General features: G+C 38.3%; 2 protein-coding genes across 2 annotated transcripts in view; both read right to left on the minus strand.

The window, feature by feature from the left end:
• EBPL (EBP like) overlaps nt 1-3,124 on the minus strand; it is a 41,182-nt gene extending 38,058 nt beyond the window's left edge. The window contains exon 1 of the mRNA XM_061170995.1: nt 2,898-3,124. Coding sequence (XP_061026978.1) covers nt 2,898-3,068 — 171 coding nt within the window. The 5' untranslated portion in view covers nt 3,069-3,124. The remainder of the gene's footprint in view (nt 1-2,897) is intronic.
• An 8,063-nt stretch (nt 3,125-11,187) lies between these two features.
• Nucleotides 11,188-26,285, minus strand: part of KPNA3 (karyopherin subunit alpha 3) — an 89,058-nt gene continuing 73,960 nt past the window's right edge. Inside the window, exons 11-17 of the mRNA XM_061171191.1 lie at nt 19,291-19,422; nt 18,230-18,358; nt 15,564-15,668; nt 15,394-15,465; nt 15,072-15,234; nt 12,948-13,042; nt 11,188-12,547 (exon numbers count right to left, since the gene is read on the minus strand). Of these exons, the coding sequence (XP_061027174.1) occupies nt 12,449-12,547; nt 12,948-13,042; nt 15,072-15,234; nt 15,394-15,465; nt 15,564-15,668; nt 18,230-18,358; nt 19,291-19,422 (795 nt within the window). The 3' untranslated portion in view covers nt 11,188-12,448. The remainder of the gene's footprint in view (nt 12,548-12,947; nt 13,043-15,071; nt 15,235-15,393; nt 15,466-15,563; nt 15,669-18,229; nt 18,359-19,290; nt 19,423-26,285) is intronic.

Below are 26,285 nucleotides of genomic sequence, written 5' to 3' on the forward strand. Positions count from 1 at the left end.
AGAATTTGAGGATTTCTGTATCCCCAGGGGTCATGGAAGCAACCTACCATGCATACCAAAGGAGGATTATATTATTGAGAAAGAAAGAGAAAGCAAAGTTTTCAATAATCATCTAGGTCTGTAGATGTTTGTCAGTTGGAGAGATGTTGCTGGAATCTTACCCTATGTAAATATTGTGCTCTAATCAATCTGGACTTCCAGATGTTTCCCAAACATAGGAGTACACATCCTGCTTCCAGGCTCTGGCCATGCCTAGAATGCTATACTTAGATCGCAGATGAGGGAAAACCCATGAAGCACCAGTGCAAGAAATGCCTATTGCCAACTTTTGAGGGATGGTGAGTCATGCCATTGATTTCCTCATGTATGTCACCATGGCTCCCACCAGATGGGAAACGAACCAGACCTTCATCTTGGCCATAACTGACTAAACTGAAGGTCAGTTCTGCAGCCCTGGATAACCACGGTCTGGCTGGACATCTGGGAGGTGAACTACCTCTGGGAATGCTTGGCCTGAAACTCTGTCCAATAGGGGAGCTCTGCATTTGATGGCAGCCAACAAACCCGAACATCTCCTCTATTTGAGAAGTAAAGGCAAAAGGGGTGAGGAGAGGCAGCTCAGGTTCTAGTGGGAACAAGTGAGTTGTGGTTTCAGATATCCTCCAGCCTCTACATTCCAATCTTAGCTCCTGCCACATTTCTAGGTATTCTTGCAACGAACTCCCAATTATCCCAAAGATAATACGGACATGCATTTGTCTTGCAGGCCTCAACCACTTAGTCAAGTGCCTTCTCACCAATCTCCAAGACTTGTGTACCAAGATGCTGGTTGAAACACTGTGTGTAAATAGTAAATTTAACCAGCCAATATTAACGGGCCTGTTTTTATTTATCAATTGTAAGATATATCCCAATCTCAGAGACATAAAATATCAATTGTAAGATATATTGTAAGATATATCCCAATTGTAAGATATATTGTAAGATCAATTGTAAGATATATCCCAAACTCAGAGACATAAAATATCAACAAAAGAAGCCACAGTGGTTATGTCATTCATTGTTGCAACATGCGAAAACATGTGCATTTTAGAATTAAAGAACTAAGATATGGTGCATTCAAACAGTGGGATGTTTTGCAGCTGGGACAGGTAAATGGCACAAGATGAGGCCGTGGGTGGGGGCAGGGAGGCATTTCCTTCAGAACAAGGAGGGGGGAGAGTGGAGCAATGATTCCACCCATGGGGCTACACCTCAAGTTGCCACAAATGGAGATGTGTGTAGTGCTACCTGTCACAGTCTGTGCGTGAAAAGTAGAATTAATTTTAAACCAGGTGGTAGACATATGTGTATATGTTTTAGTGTTTTTATAACTTTTTTGTGTGTCTAAAATATAATACTCTCTTAAGTGGGCCTAGCAACCTGTTTTACTGCCCCTGTTCTTTGGGACACCTTGTGTTCAGTGACAGCTTAAAAATCAATTCTATAAATAAAGGAGTTAAGGGAAGTATTTACTGTCTGTTATCTCCACAAGCTGACTATTAGGAAAGAAGGAATTTCATCATTCCAGCAACATCTGGTATGTGCACATATCCAACGGATAAACATCTATAGCCCTAGATGATTATCCAAAACTTTGCTTTCTCTTTCTTTCTCAATACTCCATCTCTCCCTCAGTATCCTCAGGTGGATTGCTTCCAGGACCCCTGGGGATACCAAAATCCGCAAATGCTCCAGTCCCTTAGGTAAAAATGGAGTAGTATTTGCAGAGAACCTGACATCCTCCCTTATATTTTAACTTGTCTCTAGCTTACCTTTAATGCCTCACACAATGGAAACGCTATGTAAATAGCTGCAGGGAAGTAGGTTGTGAGGGTGGCAAATTCAAGTTTTGCTCTTTGGAAATTTCTGGAATTTTTTTTTTTTTCTTTCTGGTATTTTCTATTCTCCACTGGTTGAATCCGCAGCTGCCGAGGAGGATCGATTGTATAGACTCTGGCTTCACATTAGCTATAAGTTTGCCTAGATTTAAGCAAGGTCAAATTTGCAAAAAAAGATATTGTGGCATAGTTTTAAACAAAGCTTTAAAAAAAGAAGTGCGTGCACGGGGAGGGGGGCATTTTCAATAGAATCCCTTAAATACAACCGTCCTGGCCATTTATAAAGTGAGTTGAACTTTTAAGGATACGTTTCCTAAAGCCTGGCGTGAAAGAAAGTGCAAGCTTTGGAGCCAGACTAAACCTGACTGAATCACGCCAGTTGTGTGGCACTATAAAGTCACCTAACTTTGCAGGGCCCGTTTTCTCCTCTGTAAAATGGGGACAATAATAAGTACCTTACGGGGTGTTCATAGGTCAGAAATTTTAAACACAATACTGTGCCTGCATACAGTCGTCACCCAATAAATGGTGATTACTACTGCGGGGCGGGGGGCTGGTTTTGGTCCAGGGCCCAGCACGCCTCATCACCTCTCCCTGCTCCCTCTGGGGCATTCAAAAACTCTCTCAATTACGTTCAACATTTATGTGCAGGATAAGATGTTAAGTAAGCCAAGGCCTTTCGGTAGTTTACAAACCGACTAACAACACCGTACACGAATAACAATTTTCATGGTTTTCTGATTTTTTGGTTTTTTTTTTTTTTTTTGGTAGAGGAATTGGCACCATAGGGAGGCTGCGCTCTCTTTCTACAGACTTGGGACCTCGGAGAGGTGCAGCATCTGGCCAAAGGCCACGGGCACCGCGGCCTCCAGAGGTTTCCCGGGTCTCCCGCCACAGGGGACGGGGCGGCCGAGTCGTCCATGTCATTTTCTGGAAACTCTCTGGGACGAGGGCGGGAAGGGTCCCAAGAGAGGCGGCGTCCGCCCGCGTTTTCGATGCCGAGGCGACCACACTTACCAGTGCGAAGTGCACCAGGGCGTCGAAGCAGAGCCAGGCCAGCGCCCCGCGGTCCGCAGTCCCCAGCCCGCGGCCCAGGCGCAGGCCCAGTGCGCAGCCCACGGCCAGCAGCGCGGCGCACAGCAGCAGCGGGCCTCCAGCCGCGGCCCCCAGCTCCCAGCCGCCGCGCATGCTTTCTGCTCCCGACGCAGACCGCGGGGCACCAAGAGCCAGGATTGCCCGGTGCGCCGGGAGAGGCGGGGCGGCGAGGGGGCGGGGCTACTCGGCCGGGGCGGGGCGGAGCGGAGCGGAGGGAGGCTTACCCTTCCGCCTGGCCGCCCAGCAGCCCCGCCGAGTTGCTGGCTATCAGAGCCCGGAGGTTTTCTCAAGCCAGGAACGTGCTCACCTCCTCGCTTTACTGCCGGAACCAAACCTATTCCCAGACCACGCCCGAAGGACTGGTAATAGGGCCACACCTTTTGACGCAGTGTGATTTTTAACAAGGTTCAAAGCCTTACACCACAAAGTGAAATCCAGATGGTGGAAATTTTGCCAATAGAGGGGGGAGAATTTTAGGGACAAAAGGTTCTAATTAGGCTCTTGCAAGCAACCACCACTAGGCATTTTAAAGCCCTTGTGGCTTACTCTAACCCTATATCTTAAAAATCCAAAAAGCAGGGACTTCCCTGGTGGCGCAGTGGTTAAGAATCCGCCTGCCATCGCAGAGAACACGGGTTGGATCCCCGGTCTGGGAAGATACCACATGGCACAGAGCAACTAAGACCGTGCACCACAACTACTGAGCCTGTGCTCTAGAGCCCACAAGCCACAACTACTGAGCCCGTGTGCCACAACTACTGAAGCCCGGGCACCTAGAGCCAGTGCTCCGCAACAAGAGAAGCCACTGCAATGAGAAGCCTGCACACCGCAACAAAGAGTAGCCCCCGCTCGCCGCAACTAGAGAAAGCCCACGCGCAGCAACGAAGATCCAACGCAGCCAAAAATAAATAAATAAATAAAAAATTTTTTAAAAATCCAAAAAGCATTAGGAGTATGGGGGAGAGGAGCAATAGGTCACATCAGCTTGGTACTAGATGCTTTTACCTGTGGTATCTTATCTTCACAACAACCCTAGGAGTTCAGTGTTTTCTTATTTTACAAATGTGAAAAGAGGCTCAGACATTAAATAATTTGTCTAAGGACGCTCAGTGGCTGGGCCGAGGCCAGAGCCCATGATTGGGTGTCCCCAAGGCCTTTGCTTTTTGACCCTGCAGTGTGAGTAGATACTTAATATACTGACAACTACAGTCGGCCCTCTATATTCACAGGATTCGCATCTGTGGATAGGAAGGGCCAACTAATGGGACTTGAACGTGCACGGATTTTGGTACACACGGGGGCTTCTGGAACCAATGTCCTGTGGATACCTAGGGATGACTGTATAGCTCTCCTCGAGTGATGTGCCCCTTTGTTCTGATCACCATGTTAACCTTTTCTCTCTACCTTTTCCTCATCTTTTTGTTTGCTTTTAAACTTCTCCCTCTACCTTCCATAGGCCTCTGTTACTTAGAGACTTGGCACTGGAGAAAGAAGTCAGAGTTAAAAAAGATTGTAACCCTTATTGATCAAGCCTGTGTTTTCAATTTGGGGTAGCCAGGTAAAATATAGAATGCCCAGATAAATATGAATTTCAGATTTTTTAAAAAAATGAAATTTTAAGTATATACTTATACTAGCATATAACTAGGGTACTTATGCTAAAAAATCATTTGTTGTTTTAAAATGTGGTTTGTACATATAATAGAATATTATTCAGCCATAAAAAGGGAATCCTGATATGCTACAACATGGATGAACCTTGAGGACATTATGCTATGTGAAATAAGCCAGTCACAAAAAGACAAATACTGCATGATTCCCCTTATATGAAGCACCTAAAGTAGGCATATTCCTAGAGACAGAAATACAGAATGGTATTTGCCAGGGGCTAGGGGGAGGGAGAAAAGGTGACTTGTTTAATGGCTATAGAGTTTCAATTTTGCAAGATGAAAAAGTTCTGGAGTGTGGTTGCACAACAATATAAATACACTTAACACTATTGAACTGTACACTTGCAAATGTTTAAGATGGGAAATTTTATGTGTATTTTACACAATTTAAAAAATGATTTCTGGCATTGAACACAAATTCAAAAACTTTCCCCCTTAGTTACGCCATATCATTTTTTACATAGCAGTTAACACTAGATGAAATTATTTATTTATACATGTATTGTTAGTCTCTTGCCAGTAGGGTATAAGCTCCACAAGGCCAGGTGTCTGGCTTGGTTACTGCTGTATCTCTGGCACCTATTACAGAGTTTGACATATACTAGTTGCTCAATTAAATAACTGCTGACTGAAGGAGTATGGCCAATCCTGCCACCTATGCCTTGGATTCTCTCCTGTAACTTGGAAAACTGATGATTGCTCTTCTCTTGTATATTCAATGTCTTTCTCAACTGGATTTCCCCCATCAATTTCCCCACACCACTCTTTAGCGACTATCCTGCCCTGTTCCCCTTCTGAGCAAAATAAAAGCCTAAGAAACTGATTAGATTCACTGTCTTCATATTCTGCCCTTTCCTCAGTCCTTCCTACTCTAGTTTCCACCCTCATTACTGCAGTGATACAGCTCTCACTAAGGTGACCAGTGACCTCTGCATCACTAACCAAAGGACATTTCCTGTCCTTACCCTACTTGACCTCTCAATAGCATCACTGGGCACTGAAATCTCTTTTCCCTCAGTTTTCTGAGAAAACACACAGGTTTTCTTCCCCCCTCCCTAACCATACCTTCTGTTTCCTTTGCAAGCTCATCCTCCTCTACATGCCCCTTGAATGCTGGAACTTCAGTCCTAAGCCCTGTTCTCACTCCGAATGCTGAACCCAGGCAGTCTCACCCTCACTTCCTGCTTTAATAATCACCAAAATAGGGGATTCAAATCTCTAGCCCGGCCCCCTCCTCTGAGCCCCAGACCAGTATTTCCAGTTGCCCTACTTGACCGTCATTTGGATGTCTCCACTGAACACAATCCAAACTGAATTCATCACCCTCTACTCCCTATGTCTGAGTCTCTCTCAGTGTTGCTTATCTTTTTCTTTTTCTTTTTGTACTTTGGCCTCGCCTCAAGGCTTGCAGGGTCTTAGTTCCCCGACCAGGGATTGAACCCAGGCCATGGCAGTGAAAGCACCAAGTCCTAACCACTGGACCACCAGGGAACTCCCCCTCAGTGTTGCTTATCTTACTCTACTTACATTCATCAGTTACAGCAACCTAGAAACACAGAAATCATCCTTGATACTTCCCTCTCCCCAAACTCCAGATCTAAGCATCGCCTACTCCTGTCTGTTTTCGCTGCCAAGTATCTCTTGATCCCATCCACTGTTCACCATCTCCTACTTCAGGGCTTCACACTATTTCGACCTTACACATCACTAAACCCAAAGTACATTTCCTGTCCTTACCTTACCAGCCAATGATTGTTATTGAACACAATTCTCCTATCATCACTCTTGCTTAATAATGATTTACCATTGCTCTTAGAATACCAAAGTTTCTTTACATGACTTACAGGCGTGTGGTCTCGCACCTTCCTATCTCTTCAGCCCCTCCCCTGCCCCTGGTAGTCCTCCTCCCCACTATCATCTTGGCTCCAGCTGTACTTTCTTTCACTCCCTGGACTCCCATGCTGCTTCCTACTTTGTATGTACTGTTTCTTCTGCCAGAAAAGTTTCCAGTGAATCTGCCCTATTAACTCTGCTTTTCCTTCACCACTATAAGCTGTGTAATTTTTGGCAAACTTAACTTTCCTCTGCCTGATAATAGAACCTTCATCACAGAGTTGTTGAGGGCTGAGTTGGTACTTCTCAAGCACTCAAGCCAGTGGCTGGCACTTAGTAAGAACTCACTGCCAGCCTCATTTTCACCTTCCTAACGAGGCTGATTCCATTATGTATCATTGTGTATCTCTTTTTTCTAACATTTGTCATAACTTTTTTACTTTTATTCATGTGTGTGGACCCTGCGCCCTAGCACAGTAACTGGCTGGATATAGGATGCTCAAGAAATATTTGAATGTTCCTAAACGCTTAGTCAAAATTCTTACTTATAAAAGACTGAAGACATGGAAAGGATACATATAGATATGGAATCTTATTATGAAGAAAACTGGGCTGAAATCAATAAAATGAAATTTATAAATTCTTCTATTTAGGTTTGAAAAATGTAAATGCCTAACTACTGGGTAGAAGAGAGCTGAAGACAAAGGGAACTGAGGCTGTTACTTGATCACAAATCTAATTGTGATGAAGCTTGTAAAATAATTGCAACAATCTCCTCCACATTAACAAAATTAAATGGCCAGATAATGGAATGTTCCCATTCCATTGTACCCAGAAACTAGCCACACCACACTCTATTCGTGGGGTCCTTGGAATTCGCGAAGCCGACAGGAACCAGGTCCAGGAAGGACTTTATAAGCAGGTTGGCTAAAATGCATGGAGTGTTCAGGTTGAGGAAGGAAGCTGATAAAAACAGATCTGTGTCTTCTGCTATTTGGGAATAACTAGAAGTCTACTCAGAATCGAGAACAGTTAATTTATAATGATGGTCATTTAAGAGTGGTGACTTCTATTCAATATTAAGAAAAGACTTGGTCACAACTGAAGCTATTCCACAAGTAGAACTGGCCCACTTGGAGTGAGTGCCTCACCATTTACTTCTCAAACTCTTCTGACTCCTAGTCCTGCAGGAATGTGTCCATAAAAATGGCCTGCCTCAAAAAAAATCTGATTTTATCTTTAAAACATTATGCAAAATGTGTCCTTTACTCTCTAACACTAAGGCTTATAGTATCATAAAACTGTCTTCCTTACCATCAAGTAAAATGGCTGTCCTGTGAAGACGGCCGGCTTCTCTTGTGGCTTCACACATTACTTGGCACAAGGTCCCATTTTTCTTCGGGGACCACAGTTTTAAAAAAGGGAATTACTCAAGAAGGTGGATGGCAGGCAGTTTTTCAGAGTTGGGAAGAGGGATGTTGCAGAAGAAATTCCCTGCAGGGAACACATCCTTTATAGCTCTGCTCAGCCGTTGATCCCCTGCTTTTAATCATTTTTAATAAACTTGTAAGTCTCCTGATGAGGCCATTCTCTCACAATGCTTCAAAGAAGTGTTTTTCAAACTATGCTGTGATTTTTCTACTCCAACCCCAGCTTTCTCGGAGAACTTCAAGATCTTCAACTAAAAATGTTTGAAAAACACTGCTACAGGGAGGGCAGTGCTGAGAAGACAAAGGGCAATCAACACATTTGGTTGTTTCACACTTCTTTTAGCCACAGGATACATTTAAGAGGGTAACTAGTTACTCCACATTCCCATTCCTATCCTAAGTCCTTTGCAGTAGACGGGCTCAGCACTACCCACAGGGGATTTGGGAAATGTGGTTAGGTATAGCTCTGCTTTCTCCTAAAACTGAGAATGAAGAAAAGGCACATTTTTGTCTCATTTTTTAATCTTATGTATCTGAAAAAAAGCCTGGCACTACTCATAGAACAAAAAGGCATGATTTAGGCTCTCTCCTTTGGAGAAGTTTTCTACCTGAATTGATTTAGGCCAACGGTTCACACCTTGGGGCAGTTCTGGCCCCCAGGAAACATTTGGCAGTGTCTTGAGACATTTTTGGTTGTCCTGCCTGGGGAGTGGAGAGGTACTACCCACATCTAGTGGGCAGAGCCTAAGGCTGCCACTAAACACCCTACAATACACAGGACAGCGTCCCACAACAAAGAATTATCCAGCCTAAAATGTCAATTTTTTTTTTGGCTGCACTGTGCAGCTTGCAGTATCTTAGTTCACTGACCAGGGATCAAACCTGGGCCCACAGCAGTGAAAGTGCGGAGTACTAACCACTGGACTGCCAGGGAATTCCCTAAAATGTCAATATTGAAGGGTTTGAAAGACCCCGACTTATGTTAAAGTTAGTTGAGGAATTTCATGGGCAAATGAAGAGGCTAAGGATGTGAACAGGCTGCATTCCCACATCCCTTTTCCTAAACACTTTCTCTTTATAGAGTACTGAGCCCACCTATATAGCTGACCTTTGAACAACGCAGGGGTTAGAGGTGCTGACCCTCTACATATTCGAAAATCCGCCTGTAAGTTATAGTCAGCGCTCCATATACACAGTTTCTCCATACAGCAGTTCCTTTGTGTAAGTGGTTCCACATCCGAGGATTCAACCAACTGCCGATCATGCAGTATTTACTATTGAAAAAAATCCACACATATGTGGACCCATGCAGTTCAAACCCATGTTGTTCCAGGGTCAACTGTACATAGGTATGTACAGAACCTCATCTATATACTGTGCTTTGAGAAGCATTCTACCACTGTTTTTCAGTTATTTAACTAAGTACAACATTTATATGAAGAGTTCCTTTTACACTTTAGACACATGAGTGGTGGGTAAAAGAGAGAACTCCTTGGCCTACATGCCTTAAGACTTACAGCTTAATGTACAGAAATTATACTCCCTTTCTCCAAATAGATTTAATTAAAACCCCCAGTTCAACTAGGGTTAAGAAAATTCATAACCATCACTGTAAGACAACTGACATTCACAAATTTTTACTCTCAATAATTAATTAATTAATCTCGTCAGAAGGACAACCCTTCTGAAGTAAATTATGGCAAGATTAAATAGGAGTATTGTAACTTATTTACTTATATACTGAGTTCTTTCAAAAATACTTTGAAGTCTCATTATATGAAAGTAAAAATACCTGTATACTAAAAAGTTTGGCTGCTCCTTTGTTCTTTCAATTAATCCAAGATTTCATTTAGAGCCTCAACCTTACTTCAATGACTATCTTCCAAAGTTCTTGTTTTCAAGGATTAGACAGGCCTTAAATAAAGCTTGAATTTTTGTTTTATGAAAGTCATAATTACACTATCATCTCAAATGGCCTTTCTATGAGTTGTGGTATTTAAACCTGAGATACATAGAGAGAACACCATGTGACGATGAAGGCAGAAGGAAATTAAGATACTTTCAAAAATAAGTTCTTCAATGTTTTATCATATTTGATAGCAGCTTTTTTATTGGTTACAAAACCTAAGCCCATATACAAAATTAGGAACACATTTAGATGCCTCTTTTGAAAGAATGTTTTAGTCTTTTTTAACTGAGTTAAAAAAAAATAAAAACAATGCAATTTTTCAACACTGTTTTGAAAACTTAAAAGTGCAGCAATATACTTAGTTTCCTTTACCTACGAAATTTTGCATTTCCATTTCCAAACTGATAAGGTCACAACAAATTGGATCAAGCCAATGCATACGTTATGTCTGCACTACTTGATGCTAATGTTCACTTATGTTAGTTTGCACTTAAAACACAAGAGGAAATAGGAATCGGCACAGTAGAGGCCCAATTTAATCTCAATGTGTGCAAAATTTAAAAGGTAACTGTCAGTAAGTATGGAGAGTCCAGAAGAAAGTAAACTGGAAGGGGTACAATTCACAATATTGAGAAGATTTGGACTTCAAGGGTTTCACCGAAGTTTGTGACCTTAATTAGCTTTGACTTTGTTATTCCTACTTTTAGTGAACACCACACAGTTTCAGAAATTTAGACTACTGAACAGGATGCAGTTACCATATGAAGCTTTAACTCAAAATTTGGATAAAGAAAAAAAGGCACAATGAACTTCAACTCAATTTTATGTGCACAAGAGTTGAAAAATCTGAGCCACCTTAAAGAGAAATTGATTCTAAAATTTATAAAACCTATAAATAATCAGAGGCCAAACCACTATATTAAAACAGATTCTCTAGCAAGTAAAAATCTTGCAGTTTAAACATACTCTTGTATCCACTTTAGATACAAGACAAAACTCACTCTTTAAAGTGGCTCCACCTTGGCAGATACATATATTTGTAATGAACGCACACCTGCTATGTGTTGTTTATCAGTGAAAACACCCCCGCTGATTCACAAAGCTCTGATGGCATCTGTCTCATCTTCATCACAGTAAATACACAACCCCCCCCATCTGATAACTAAATTAGTTTAGATTTTCTATCCCTTCACATCAATGCATTGGGAAATTATACCCAGTAAACAATAGCAACAAAACCATTCCTGTGACAGCACAAATTATTCAGTTTAAAAAATTTCAAATTCTTTCATGAATAGCTGGGTCAGACAATTTACCAAAAGCAATGACTTTACATAGTAATACCAGATTTTGCAGAATTACTTAAAGATCACTGCAAATCAGGTTTATGTTAAATAACTGCAGATTATTCCTCTATGCAGATCCTTGTCTGAATCTTTTTATATGTGAATATGCTTTTAGAGTAGGATCTGAATGAACTTTCCAATAATCAATGAATGAAGTTTTATGACACTTCTAAATAGTTGTTGTTTTGTTGCCAACCACATTATCAAAAGCACTGGTTACTAAGTAAAAAATATTTTAAGACTAAATTACAGTAAACATGAAAGCTCCACAGTTTAAACCCAATATAAGTCAACCATACCCAATTATCAATTTAAAACGAAAAATATTAACTCCTGAAAGCTGAAAGCAAGATTTTCTTTTTTAATATCACCAATGGGTACTTTAGAATTTTGTGTTTTTGTTTTTATTTATTTATTTTTTTCTTTATAGTCAGGGACTCTTGCTTTCAACTTAAACAGAAGTTCAAGTCCGTAACAGGTTGCAGCTCAGGTAAAATACCATGCACAGCATTTGATTACTTCAAAACAGCAGGAACACACAGGCTGAAGTGAGTGGTCAAATAGGGCTTGCTGTTCTCAAAAATTAGGTATAATGGCGAAAGCATTACCATCCATAGCTAAAGTTCTTCCTCCAACCCTGGCTTCTGAGGCAGATAATAAACACATCAATTACTGGTAGATGAAGTACAGTTTTTTAAAACTTATCTGTTTAATCAATAACCAAGTTTCTTTTTTTTAAGTTACTTTTTGTTTGTGTCAGTTCCACCAATGAAAATCATTTGGCTTGTACTTTAAAATCTATTCTTCCACATAAAGAGTATGAAAATATGTTTGTGGAGGACAATGATGGAGGCTCAGATCAGACTGCACCTCTTTAAAGTCTTCCAACATGTGTATGTGTCATACCAAAGTGTCTTGATCCATAGCGCACCATTTTCCAAAGGAATATCAAGTGGGCAGCTGACATGCCACCACTACAGAATATTCTAAACTGGAGACTGCGGTTGTCAGCGTGTGGCACCAGGGAACAGGGAAAAATAGGGTAGTTGAGATTGTTAAGGAGAATTCTAAAACAGTTTAGGAAATCATGCATATGCATTTACAGTCCATGTGGATAGTGACTTTTGGCAACTGCAAAGTGACTGAGACATGGCTTGCTTTAGAAGCATCAAAACAAAGAGGCATGTATGTTTTGGAGCCTTTTGTAGTTGTTGTTCTTGTCATTTGGTAGCCATCTGGTGGTGCTTCATATTGAATGTGGGAAAGATGCTGCACTCAATTGAACTTAAAAATTAAATTCTTTTGTTTGAAGGTTGGCTGTTGGGTCAAAGTTGTAAGTACCTCCTTGTGTTGCTTCAGGAATGAGGCTAGGATCTTCATCAATCTATAATAAGCAAGAAAAAAATCTTTATTATGTTAAGATACTACACATTACAGTGTAAGCAGAATTGATTTACTTAGGAGAGAATTCCATATGAATGTTTTTATTACCTAAAAAATATTTTAAGTAAATCAACAATGTTATTAAGAAATCTAACAATTAAAAACTGAACACACATTTAAAAATTGCCCCATGCTTTAGTTCCTGTATCTGTAGATTTACTTTACCTATCTGAACATACATCATTTCTATAATTACCATTTCTTCCCATTTAACAAACTACAAAAGCAACAAGGTGACAGAAATACAGTATAAATTTAGTCATGGAAAATTCTTAGAAAACTTACTTTATGTATAGATTTTAATGTACATGTAGATACATCATACTTTAATATATACTTACATCATCACCAGAGAAATACTGATCTATGATTTCAAATGCTAATTTATATATGTCTTCATTTTCATGCTGCTGTAAAACTTCAATTTTCTCCAAACCTGATAAAAATAAAATAGTCAAAATAATTAGGCACATACTAATAAAAACTGTGCTCATTGTAATCATGGAAAATCCTAAAGAACTCAGAACACCCTCCCACCACCCTCCAAAGATGACAGTTCATCTAAAATACAGATAAAACCCTGAGCTTCTCTGGTTAGAGGGCCAGCATCCCACTAATTTCTTCCTCTTTAGAAGCCCTAGAGGTATCCTGGTCCCTGAGGCAGGCAGCTTAAAAAACACCTAAATACCCCATTTGACAGATGAGGAAGCTGTGGCACAGAGATGTAAAGGGATTTATTTCAGGTTACATGGCAAGTTAGTGACAGAACTAGAACCAAGATCTCTGCCCCCCATGCCAGGACTCATTTAATATAATCATACTGTTGCATACAGTAATTTTTATCCTTCTCTTTGTTTTCCAAATGTTACTTAATGATTGATATAAATATAAGATAAAACTTTAAATTTTGAAGTAATTTCTTTTTTTTTTTTTTTTTTTTGGCCGCATCATGGGGCATGTGGAACTTCCCCAACCAGGGATCAAACCCATGCCCCCTGCAGTGGAAGCACAGTGTCTTAACCACTGGACCACCAGGGAAGTCTCTGAAATAATTTCTTTAAAAAAAAAAATGAATAGGGTGCTTATGTCCTATAGCTACAGTGAATCTGGGAAATATTTTTTCAGAAAAGTAACTATAGAATGCCTTTATTTATATTCCCAATATATTTACTCCATGTATCATGTACATAATACGTCTATAAAATCCTTAGTAATAAATATTCTTCCTTGAAATGTCTTTTTAGCTAAGTTATTTTGAAATAGTTTCATTTTTTATATAGTAATATTCAAACCAGAAAAATGGGAAAATAGGTGTCAAAGATAATGGATGTAGAGTGCCTTATGAAATCATAAAATAAGTAAATATGTATCCTAATTATAAGTATTTATCTCATAGACAGAAGCAACTATCTTGATAAAAAGCTGGAGTAACAAGCTCAAACTTTCTGGGTTAAGCTGTTCTGAACCAGACTACAGTGTTCATTTCAAATTATTTAAAAAGTAGAACATCTTAAAACAAAATAAACAGTGAATTAATAGTAGTACAGTAAGAAGATCTGGCTTTTAATTATGCTTCTATCACTAACTACTTCCCTGACCGTGGACAAAACTCCTTAACATCTCCAGAATATTTTCTTCTTGTTATTAAGAAAATACTTCCAGTCTGAACATTCTATGATGCTATCACATTTGTTTTCTCTTAAAAAAATAAACTCGGTAGTATAATCGAACAAATTAGTCAACAAAACGTATAAAATAAAACATGACATTAAGATAAGTTAATTTAAGGTTTGAGCAATTTAGTACACATTGAACAGGCTACCTTTAAAAACAGAATTTTAAAATATATGCTTCATATGTCATTACCAGAGAAAATAATGATATAGTATTTCAAATCACAGTTCTTTCTTATTAAAATTTCAAAGTAATTTCTGTAGTAATAACCCTAGCATGGAGTTCTAGCAATCATAAGACTGAAACAAAATATCTAGATGACTGTGAAATCATTAACCTTTTCCATAACCTATTCCAATATATGGAATAGTATTTCACAAAGTGAGGTCCACAGAATCACATGATAATAGGTATAACATGAAAACAAGTGTTTTACTGTCAAGGAGTTTGAGAAATGCTGAATTAAACAAAGCCTGTAAGTTTCTCTATTATAGTGGTTTTCAGAGCTTTTAATTTGCTCTTATGCAATGTGACTTCAGGAGGAGTATTTGTGTTTCCTGAAAAGAATTGTCAATCTCTAGGAATGTTATGGCATGACTTTCACAACCGGTTGTTTTCTGGAAAATCTTCTTGGACTACTAATATAGCAAACAAAGAATAGCAACATCCTCGGATGATGTTAATATTAATAGCAATATATCCTAAGTTTTCTTTCTAATTAGCTGTCTTTAAAGGAACTAATGTTTCAGAGTTCCAGTGCTCAACTATTTTTCTTTAATCAACCCTCTTACCTCCGCATTCTTCTATTATTTCAGCTATTGTGCTTGCTTCATCACCAGCCATTATCAGAATGTTTTTCAGACCATCTAGAACCACCTGAACAACTTGAGAATCTTTTACTGACAGTAAATTACAGAATGGTGGTATTACATTCTGCTGTACAAGGTACTCAACCTAGACAACAGAAGAGAAGAGATACTCTTATTTATATAATTATCTTTTCCCCCAAAAGAACACAGTACAGGGCTTATAAACAATCAACAACTCCTAAACCTAAGAGAGTAGTATGCTTTCCAGTATTAACAACTATTAACAGTTTTTTTCCAAACTCACTTGATCCTTTCTGCCACTTATTGTTAAGTTGCTAATTGCCCAAGCAGCTTCTTTTTGTGTTCCAAAGTCCCCCTGAAGGTTAAAAAAGAAATGTTAAAATGAATTTTTTGGTCAAAAAGTCTTCATTATAATATATTAACAGACATGATGAACTCATAACAATGACTGACCTTGGCAAGTTGATGAATAATCATAGGGATTAATCCAGCATCTATTACAGCTTGAACTTGTTGCTGGTTGCCTGCTGTAATGTTGGAAAGGAACCACACTGCTTCCTGTAATTGAACAAAATAAAGGGCAACTTTATTTGAAAAATTGTATCTTTAATGTGTTTATATTTTTATTTTTATAAAATTATTTATTTATTTATTTATTTATTTTTGGCTGTGTTGGGTCTTCGTTTCTGTGAGAGGGCTTTCTCCAGTTGCAGCAAGCGGGGGCCACTCTTCATCGCGGTGCGCAGGCCTCTCACTATCGCGGCCTCTCTTGTTGCGGAGCACAGGCTCCAGACGCACAGGCTCAGTAATTGTGGCTCACGGGCCTAGTTGCTCCACGGCATGTGGGATCTTCCCAGACCAGGGCTCGAACCCGTGTCCCCTGCATTGGCACGCAGATTCTCAACCACTGCACCACCAGGGAAGCCCTATATTTTTATTTTAATGTAGTTTATATATACAGTAACAAGTCACCTCAGCTGCATTAAGGGAAATGCATCTAAGAGTGATTAGGTTATACAGAATCTCCCATTTTAAACATATAAGGAAACTTCTATCCATAATATCTGGGCCCATTAACCTAGCATAACCTTCAATAATACAGATACCTAGGACTATACTGGAGGCACTATTTTAGACAATGGTGATATGGCAGTGAAAAAAACAGACAAAAGTCTTTACTCGTGGACCTTGTATTTTTGGTGCATGAGCTCCCTCTAAAAGACAGATGATAGAAATAAATAGAAGACTGAATTTCCTAATACTTTGTGTTAAAACTACTTCTAAGAAAGGTGAATTATTTTATTGTAAAAATATTTACTTGCAGGGACTTCCCTGGGGGACAAGTGGTAAAGAATCTGTCTTCCAATGCAGGGGACGTGGGTCTGATCCCTGGTCTGGGAAGATCCCAAATGCCACGGGGCAACTAAGCCCACACGCCGCAACTACTGAGCTCGCGCGCCTCAACGACGAGAGAGCACGCGTGCCGCAAAACTATAGAGCCTACATGCTCCGGCGCCCGCGCGCCACAACTAGAGAGAGAAAACCTGCGCACCACAACTAGAGAGAGAAAACCCACACGCCACAACTAGAGAGAGGCCAGAGCGCCCCAACGGAAGATCCCGCAGGCCTCAACAAAGATCCCACGCGCCACCACTAAGACCCAGTGCAGCCAAAAATATAAAGAAAATAAATAATTAAAAAAAATTTTTACTTGCAAGATATATTTAGAACTTAAGCTTCTAACTAGTCTAGGATGGTCTATATAACAAATTTTATTGTAACCTTAAATGATTTATGTCACGAACAAATAGGTTTATTATAAGTTTAGTGTCAAATGTGTATCTTCTTCCTCCTCTACAATTAAAAGAATGTAGGAGAGTATCCTGATGGTCTAGTGATTAGGATTCGGCGCTTTCACTGCCGTGGCCTGGGTTCAATCCCTGGTCAGGGAACTCAGATTCCGCATACCACAACTGGGACCCGGAGCAGACAAAATGAATGAACGAATGAATAAATAAATAAATAAATATTAAAAAAGAATCCAACTGTCAAATTATAGTCATGCAACTATATAAATATAATTATGACAAAGAAGAAATGATCAGTTTTGTTAGTTTGAGGGATAGTGGCATTTCAGGCAGATAAAACTGTATTAAATTAAATGCAAATCAAAATCACGAGACCCCACTTCACAGTACTGGGTGGCTATAATAATAATTTAAAAAAGGAACTGGATCCCTCATAACATTGCTTGTAGGAATGTAAAACGGTGCAGCTCCTATGGAAAAGAGCTTGGTGGTTCCTCAAAAACTTGAACATGCAATTACCATATGACTTGACAATTCTACTCATAGATATATACCCAAAGGAACTAAAAGCAGGGACTCAAACCAATGTTCCTAGCAGCATTATTATTCATAGTAGCCAAAAGGTAGAAATAATCCAAGTATCCATCAACAAATGGACGAATAAACAAAATATGGTATATAGGCACAATGGAATATTTATTCAGCCATAAAAAGGAATGAAGTTCTGATACATGCTCCAACATGGATGAACCCTGAAAACATGCAATGTGAAATAAGCCAGACATGAAGACTAAAGTACTTAAGCACATATTTAACAGTAAGATTGTATCTTAAGCTTAAAATCTTTTTTTAAAAAAAAGCAATTTTAATGATCCTTTAATTTAGGCACTGCAGTTTTTCGTTCAGTCTAATTTCATAGGGAGATTAAATTATGATCTATTTGTTTATAAAACACACCAGCAAAAAAAAAAAAAAAAAAAAAAAAAAGATACCGGCCACCCAATGGAAAATTTTGTATGTACTCTCATCTAGTGGCTACTAATTTGCTACTGCTCAATCTATTGAAATAAAAACATTGGTTAATATAAAAATAATTTTATTCTGTGATGATCATGGCAGCACTTAATAGCAAGCAATTAAAAACTGAAACAAAATAACTGCAGAGGTGATTTGAAATAATTCTCATCTTAACTAGAGTGGTTTTGAAGAGAATCACAAGCAAACAGGAACAGAAACAGAAACAAGAAGGCAGTCAAAATTGAGATATACAAAGAGAAAGAAATGCACTGACAAGGCTGTTATACGCCTTACCTTATTTATCTTCTCTTTTGGGTGTGATAAGAGATTTGGGAAGTGTGACAGGACATCGCAGTTGAGAACAACCTGGGTCTGCTCGTCGGTACCTGTCACTATGTTGCCAACCGCTCTGAGTGCTGCTGTCTGGAGTGGGGATAAAATGTTTTCTATAAATTTGTTTATGATGAAACTGATACTATGTTCTTTATAATCCTGAGACAATGTAAAAATGCAAAGGGTTAATGATTAAAATTTACTGCATTCTTACACAAATCATTTCACGGAACTGGGAAGTAGTTTTGAAATTTAAACAATAGTCTTATGAAAACTGGAACTATATAGAAAAATTGTGTGGAAAATAGTTGGAAAAAATATTAAAATAAAAATTGTGAAGGTCCTTTTTTAGCAGCTATTTTTACCTATTACTAAATTGGCACCACAGAAAGATTTTAATAAAGGCCTCTAACAGGCACACATTTCTATCTAGAAAGTCACTTTGGCAGAAGTGGGATGAACAGATCTATCAGCCATGTATCCCTAATTAGAGTGAGGAGAAACGAGAGGGAGAGGAGAAAATGCAGTTTGGAAGCTGTTGCAATTACCCAGAGGAAAGAAAATAAATCTTGAACTAAATCAGTGGCTCTAGATACAAGGAGAAAACAGATTTGAAAGCTATATAATAAGGATTGACAGGGTTTTGTAATGGAGGGGAGACAAGAGGAGGAATATCAAGGTTTCTAGCTTGGACTATGCTGTCCACTGCAAGGGGATATAGGAAGAGGAGCAGGTTTGTGGGAGAAGATGGTATGTTCATTTTTGTCCGGTTGAAATGATAATGGAGTTCTTAGAGGATATGTCTAAGGACTCAAGGACAATTGGCTATATGAGTCTGCAACTCAGCAAAGAATCTGGATGAGATGAAGATTTAGAAATCAACAAAAGCAGATTCAGTAAAATAGCACAAGAAATATTGAAGAAATGTGCACATAGACAGAACTGAAGCCTGGTTGTACAAGTTAACTGGTTATAGCAAATACAAACTTTACACAAGTAAGAAAAAATGTTTAAGTACTTACTTGAACTTTCACTTCCTGGTGGCTCAGAAGGGGCACAAGAAATGGCACAACCCCTGAATCAATAACCATCTGTATCTGCTCATTACCTCCATCTGTCAGGTATGACAGTGCCCAAACAGTATCCACAAGAATCTTCAGGAAATAAAAAAGAATTACCACTTAATGTATTTGTTTGAATGTTTGAGGTACGTAACACACTTATGGAATGGTGACATAAAAAGTAACTGAATTTTGTTTTAGCTTGGTAGCAAAAATATCTGCTAAGCTGATACATCTACTACGTAGTAGATAAAACTCTCTCAATGGCTACCTCAGGCCACTCTTCACGAAAGTGAGACACAGAAGTCTGGGACAACTTCTACCCCAACTTCCATATCTATATATTAGGTAGATAAATTTAAAAACAGGCAGAAAATTAATTCTCCCTGCCCCCACAAACTAAATACCCAATAATCACAAGGAAACACTTTATACATAGAATGAGACCAATATATCATGCTGCTTCCAGTTTAGAAGAGCCCAAAGAGATCATTTATCCATGTTAGTAGTTTTCAAACATGTTGAGCAACGTAATTTTTCAGACTATTAAAGTAAACATAAAAGAAATGGCTTGGCATTTTAACTTTGGGGAAACAATTAATTATTTGTAAATTTCTTGAAAAATGTCCCAATTGAAGAGCATACAGTATAAACCCTGCCTTACACCCATCTAATTTTGCAAATAATAAAAAACAAGCTCAGGTTTGTTGACTCATTCAAAGTCAAAGAGCTTATATGTAGTTTTCCTTGGTGTCTTCGCAGAGGAATGTAAGCACAGGCCTGATCTCATGTGAAATCCAGAGATGTTTCCTATTAGAATATTCAAATTAAAGACATTTGATGCTCTAAAATAACAGCAGCCACCTGAATTCAGATCTCTCCATGTAACCTTCAAAAAAGTATATGGATTAACAAGAGCAAATAAAACCACATATAGCCTGCACCTTCAACATTACTAGGAGTCTGAGAATGCTACAAATTTCAAATTACATGTAAGAAGAGAAAAAACTAAATTCTACCTTTTGTCTGGACCTCCTGCCCTAAGGCTATGTGAGACTTCAGAGAAGAGCAGAATGAAGAGCTTAAAGGTAACACATCCTAGTTAAACTACTCCACTTTAGTGGGGCAGCGACCATGTGGCTCAGAAAGCCTACAAGATTTACTATCTGTCTTCTATAGAAAAATTTGCTGACATCTTTACCAGAGGATGAGCTTCATTCAACTAAGAGATAACTGAAGAAATATTTCACTGTAGATCAAAGACTAACACAAATGTGAAGATAAGAGTGGAAGAATAATTTAAATGTTATATGTTCCAGAAAAATTGAAATATTGCACTTGACAAATGGGAGGACAGAAGGTATGCCTGAGAACTCCACCCATGTACCATCCTACCCCCACAAGGAAAGCCTCCTTGCTGGAGGGTGTCTACAGATGCTGTGTGTGTGAGCGAAGCTTGTCTACTACCAAGTCTGGCGGTAACAGGTAGCAAGATTTAAATAGAAATCAGAGTCTCATAACATAACACTCAAAATGCAGGCTACAGCTGAAAATAACTCATCATATCAAGAACCAGGATCACCTCAACTGAAAAACGAAAAGAAAGCCAACAGATGCCAACACTGAGATGATGCAGATATTGGAATTATCTGACAAGATTTTAAAGTAACTGTCATAAAAATACTTCAGCATGCAATTATGAACACATTTGAAACAAATGAAATATAGTAAGTCTCAGCAAAGAAATAGGAAAAATAAAGAAGAACCAAATGGATTTTAAAACTAATAAACTCAGTAACCAAAATTTAAAACTCACTGGAAGGACTCCATAGTAGAAGGGAGAGAAGAAAAAACAAAATCAACTAACTCAAAGACAGATCAATACAAATCATCCAATTGGGCAAGAAAAAAAAAGACTGCAAAGAATGAACAGAGCTTTAGGGAACTGTAGGATAATAACAAAAGATATAATAACATTTATGTCAGTAGAGTCCCAGAAAGAGAGGTGAAGCTGAAAAAAAAATCTGAAGAAATAATGACGGAAAACTTCCCAAATTGGGCAAAAGACACAAACCTAGATTCAAAAATGGGAGAATGAGGTGAGAGAAAAGAGAAAATAGAAATAAGCTCATCACTTGCTGTATGGGTAAAGACAGGAGTCAAAAAATACCATTTAAACCTATCAAACCAGACGGGGGGGGGGAAAAAAACAAAAGGCATTATAAAAGGTATAAGTATAAAGGTAACATTAGAACAAAAACAAACATTCCTAAATACCAAAAGAAATTTTTAAAAGAGAGAAGAAAGAACACTAAGTAGAAAATAAAACACACAGAAATTATAACACAAAATAACAGGACAGAGTTGAAACCAAACATATCAAACAATATGAAACAGGCTTAACTCACCTGTAACAAGAAAAAGATTTTCAAATTGGCTCCTAAAACAAAACCCAATTCTATGTTGTATACAAGAGACACACCTAAAACAGTCATTCAAAAAGGCTAAAAATAAAGGGACAAGCAAAGGTACACCAAGTAAATGATAACAAAGCAGAGACTGCAATCCTGTTAGCAGACCAGCAGAATTCATTCTACAAAGTATTACAAAGAATAAAGAAGGCTACTTTGTAAAGCTATATCCCACAATTTATAATGAATATGTAACTGTTAAAAACATCTATTCACTAAGTAACCCTGTAAATACCACTACAAAGGAGAAACTAAAAAGATGCAAGAAAAAAATAAAAATATACTGATAAAAGATTTTTCATACACTGTTGTCAGTATGAGAAGTCAAGTAGATAAAAAGTGAGGATATAGATTTTATAAATATACATCGAAATTTAAACCTGATAACAGATAATAAACTTGCATATGGAGCACAAAAATATTATTAGGTTCAAAGAAAACATCAATTACATAAAGCAGAAATATTATAAAACTATTACAAGGCAATAAAATTAGATATTAATAAATACCAAAATACCATATGGAAATTTAAGAGCCTTATATTAAACAACTCGGATTAAAAAAAAAAACAACAAAACAGAAAAAATTTTCTAGAAAATTATAATGAAAACACCACATGTCAGAATCTATGGGATTTACTTAAAGCAGTGTTCAAAGGCAAGTTCATAGCCTTAAAAATGTATACAACAGAACTTAAAAGAATGAAAATAGATCCCAAATAAAAAGCTAGAAAAAGAACAGAGCAGGGACTTCCCTGGTGGCACAGTGCGGGGGACACGGGTTCGAGCCCTGGGCCGGAAAGATCCCACATGCCGCAGAACAACTAAGCCTGTGTGCCACAACTACTGAGCCTGAGCTCTAGAGCCCCCGAGCCACAGCTACTGAGCCTGCAAGCCACAACTACTGAGCCCGCGAGCCACAACTACTGAAGCCCATGCGCCTAGAGCCCGTGCTCCACAAGAGAAGCCACTGCAATGAGAAGCCCACGCACCACAAGGAAGAGGAGCCCCCCTCACCGCAACTAGAGAAAGCCTGTGCGCAGCAATGTAAACCCAACGCAGCCAAAAATAAATAAATTAAAAAAAAAAAAGAACAGAGCAAACCAAAAGAAAGCAAAAAGAAACAGTAAGTACAAAAGTAGAAAGTAATGAGGTAAAGAACAGAAAAGCCACAGATCTAATTAAAAATCAGAACCCTAGTTCTTTGAAAAAATTGAAAAAAAGTCCTAGTTAATTAGAAAAGTGGTAGGAGGAGCACAAATGTACAAAATAAGAAATAATGAAGAAAATAACTCTTGAAACAGTAAATTAAAACAAAATAATCATGAAGAGATTACTTTGCACATTTAAATGTAAGCAAAATTGAAAACCTAGATGAAATGAATAATTTCCTAGGACAGTAGTTTACAAAAAACTAACCTCACTAGAAATTGAGAGCTTAAACAAGCCAATTTCCGTAGCAAAAATAGAGAAAATTATCAGGGAACTAATCACACAAGTATCAAGACCCAAAAGGTTTCAAGGGGGAAACTACCAAATCTTCAAAGATCAGATAGACCCCAGGCTATATAAATTGTTCCAGAGCATAGAAAACAAATGAAGCATAATGTTGATACCTAAACTTGTAAAATGCAATAAAAATACAATATTAATACCGAATAAAGATAGCATAAAAAAACTGTAGACCAATATCTCTTATGTGCATAGAGATGTAAAAATTCTGAATAAAATATTAGTGAAAAGGATCCCATACTATATTAAGAAAATAATATATGATAATCAAGTGGGATTTCTCAAGGAATGCAAGGATGGTTCAATTTTAGGAATATCAATATATGTCATATTAATAGACTTACGGAGAAAATCATATAATCATCTTCATAGACACTGAAAAATTCCAACACTCATTCTTGATGTCAACACTCAAAATGGGATTTTATGGATATTTCCTTAACATAATAAAACATCTGTAACTCAGGAAAAAAATCTAGATTCAACAAAAGGAATGACTGATAAATCTGATTACATAAAAAGGAGAAAACTGCCTGCCAAAATATATCAAAGTCAAAGGACAAATTAGGAAAATATTTGACTATATATATATCTCACAAATAAAGAGTTAATGTCCTTAATACATAAAGAGCTCTTAAAAGCCAAGGAAAAGAGACCAAAAATCTGATGGAAAATGAGCAATAAAGATGAACAGGCTATTTGCAAAGATGTAAAAATGGTTCTTCAACATATGAAATCAAGGTCAACTTCACTCACAACAAGTGAAACACATATTAAAAATGAGATACAGTTTCTCATAGAGTGGCAAAAATTTAAAAATGACAACACATGGACAAGGCCATGAAGAAAGTCACTTTTGTATGTTGCTGCTGGGAATGCAAATGGCACAGCCCCTAAGGCAGGGAATTTGGCAGTGTATAACAAAAATTATAATGCATTCACTCTTTGACCTAGCAATCTGCTTCTAGGAATTTACCCTGAAATATATCTCCAGTAATATTAAAACATACAGGATTACTGCCCGCTACATTATTCATATTTGCAAAATTCAAGAAACGGCCTAAATGCCTACCCAAAATAGTGTGTTTGAATAAACCATAGCCACAAAATGGAATACTGTGCAGAACAATACTTGGTTGCCTTGGCCTGTGATGTTTTAGGAAGCTGCTAAATGAAAGGTAACTTTTTTCCATTATACCTCCCTACTATTAGCAGAAAACCATTCTTTTCTAATATACAATAGCCTAGAAAAATGAAATATTTAAGATTTCTAAGCTGAGATCAATTAATGGTTTTTGGTTCGATCTTCATGACACCACCTCAAAGGCCGGTGGGGGAAAGTAAGCTATAGCTAGGTCACAGGCCCCCTGAAGCTGTAAAGACTCTCCTAGTCTCTCTTTAATTTTGTTTTATAATATATTGGGCCTTCACTGAAAATCTCATTTTAAAAATGCTTTAAAACTTTGAAATTCACAGCACAAGATTATCAGGCTATTCTAGTTTTTTCTATTTTCATCAGTTTGCTTTCCTCATCTCCATAATCAGGCTAACAGCTGCTCAATGTCTTTGACATTTGTAATTTTACCTTTTGCTGCCTTTTCCCATCTGAGCTGCTTCTGCTATTTTACACCTCCTCCAATATTCTTTTTTCTTGGTTTTTCCCTTTTTCTGGATTTCTATGGTAAAATGTCTGGCTTTTACAGTCACTAATAGTCAATGAGTGAACTCTTTTCCTTCCAGCTAATAGTCAGATTAATCATGTGCCAATGAAGTCTTTGGCAATCCTGAGCTACTTTATTTTTCACTATGTCTTCTTCTGGGCTAGAAACATTTAAAATTTTTTACTTCAGCAATATTTCATGTACTTGAAGACTGCTAGAAAGCTGATCTCTAGACACACAGTATGAGACACATACACACACGGAAAAGACAGGCAACTCAAAGGGTCAATGTATTGAACAAACTTCTTGAAAACTGGTATCTTATGAACCAAAGGAAAATCTCTAGCAATCCGAAGTCTCCAAACAATAATATACTCAGCTCAAAGAGCTTTACCAATTTTTACCACCTCCAGTAAATATGCTAACAAAAAATGTCCTGTTAGGCACCCTTACCGAAAACTGCTATTAACATGTACAGCATTTCCTAGGTGTCTGTAGAATGTCTATGGAATGTTAACATCACACATGCTTTAGAGACAACTAGAGCTGAACCAAGTTAAAACTGCATACTTATCCTTATATGCAGTAAAGGGTAACTGAGTAAGCTCAGGGTGCTCAAATCCTATACATTCCAAAGAAAGGACTGGTCCTTGATCAGCTCCTTCAAGATAACCTCTGAGCCCTGGGATTATCCTGCTTATTAATAACATTGCATTCCTAAGACCCTGGGCCACACTGTATCAGTCTGACTCCTGGGAGGGGATAGAGACTGAGTAGTTAAGGTCAGTCAGCCTATGTGACTGACTCCCCAGTAAAAACCCTGGACACATCAAAGTTCAGGAGCTTCCTGGTTGGTAATACTTGATATGTGTCGCCACACATGGTTGATGGGAGAATAAAGTATTGTCCTTACCAATCTACTGGGAAAGGACAACTGGAAACTTGCACCTGGGTCCTCCTAAACTCTGCCCTATGTACCTTTAGCCTTTGTTGATTTTAATCTTGTGAAATGGTAAGAAATATACTAGTCTCTGCCCCCAGTTTCTAGCACAGGGCTCTAAAACCTTATAAATTCCTAAGTGGTAAGAACATTAAGAGCATCTCTTTTTCCAATATCTGGTCTTTGACCCCATCCTGACACCCTTGTAATGTCCTAAGTGATAAGAGCACTAGGAGCATCTTTTGCTCTAATGAGGTAACTCTGGACGGCCTCCTGGATGGCCCCCTGGATGAAGGCTGGTCACCAGAAAGACCGAGCCATGACTAGAAGCTTGGAAATTTCAGCCCTGCTCCTCACTCTCCAGAGAGTGGAG

This window comes from Eubalaena glacialis, chromosome 16 (assembly GCF_028564815.1).
Source record: "Eubalaena glacialis isolate mEubGla1 chromosome 16, mEubGla1.1.hap2.+ XY, whole genome shotgun sequence".
Classification (NCBI taxonomy): Eukaryota; Metazoa; Chordata; class Mammalia; order Artiodactyla; family Balaenidae; genus Eubalaena; species Eubalaena glacialis.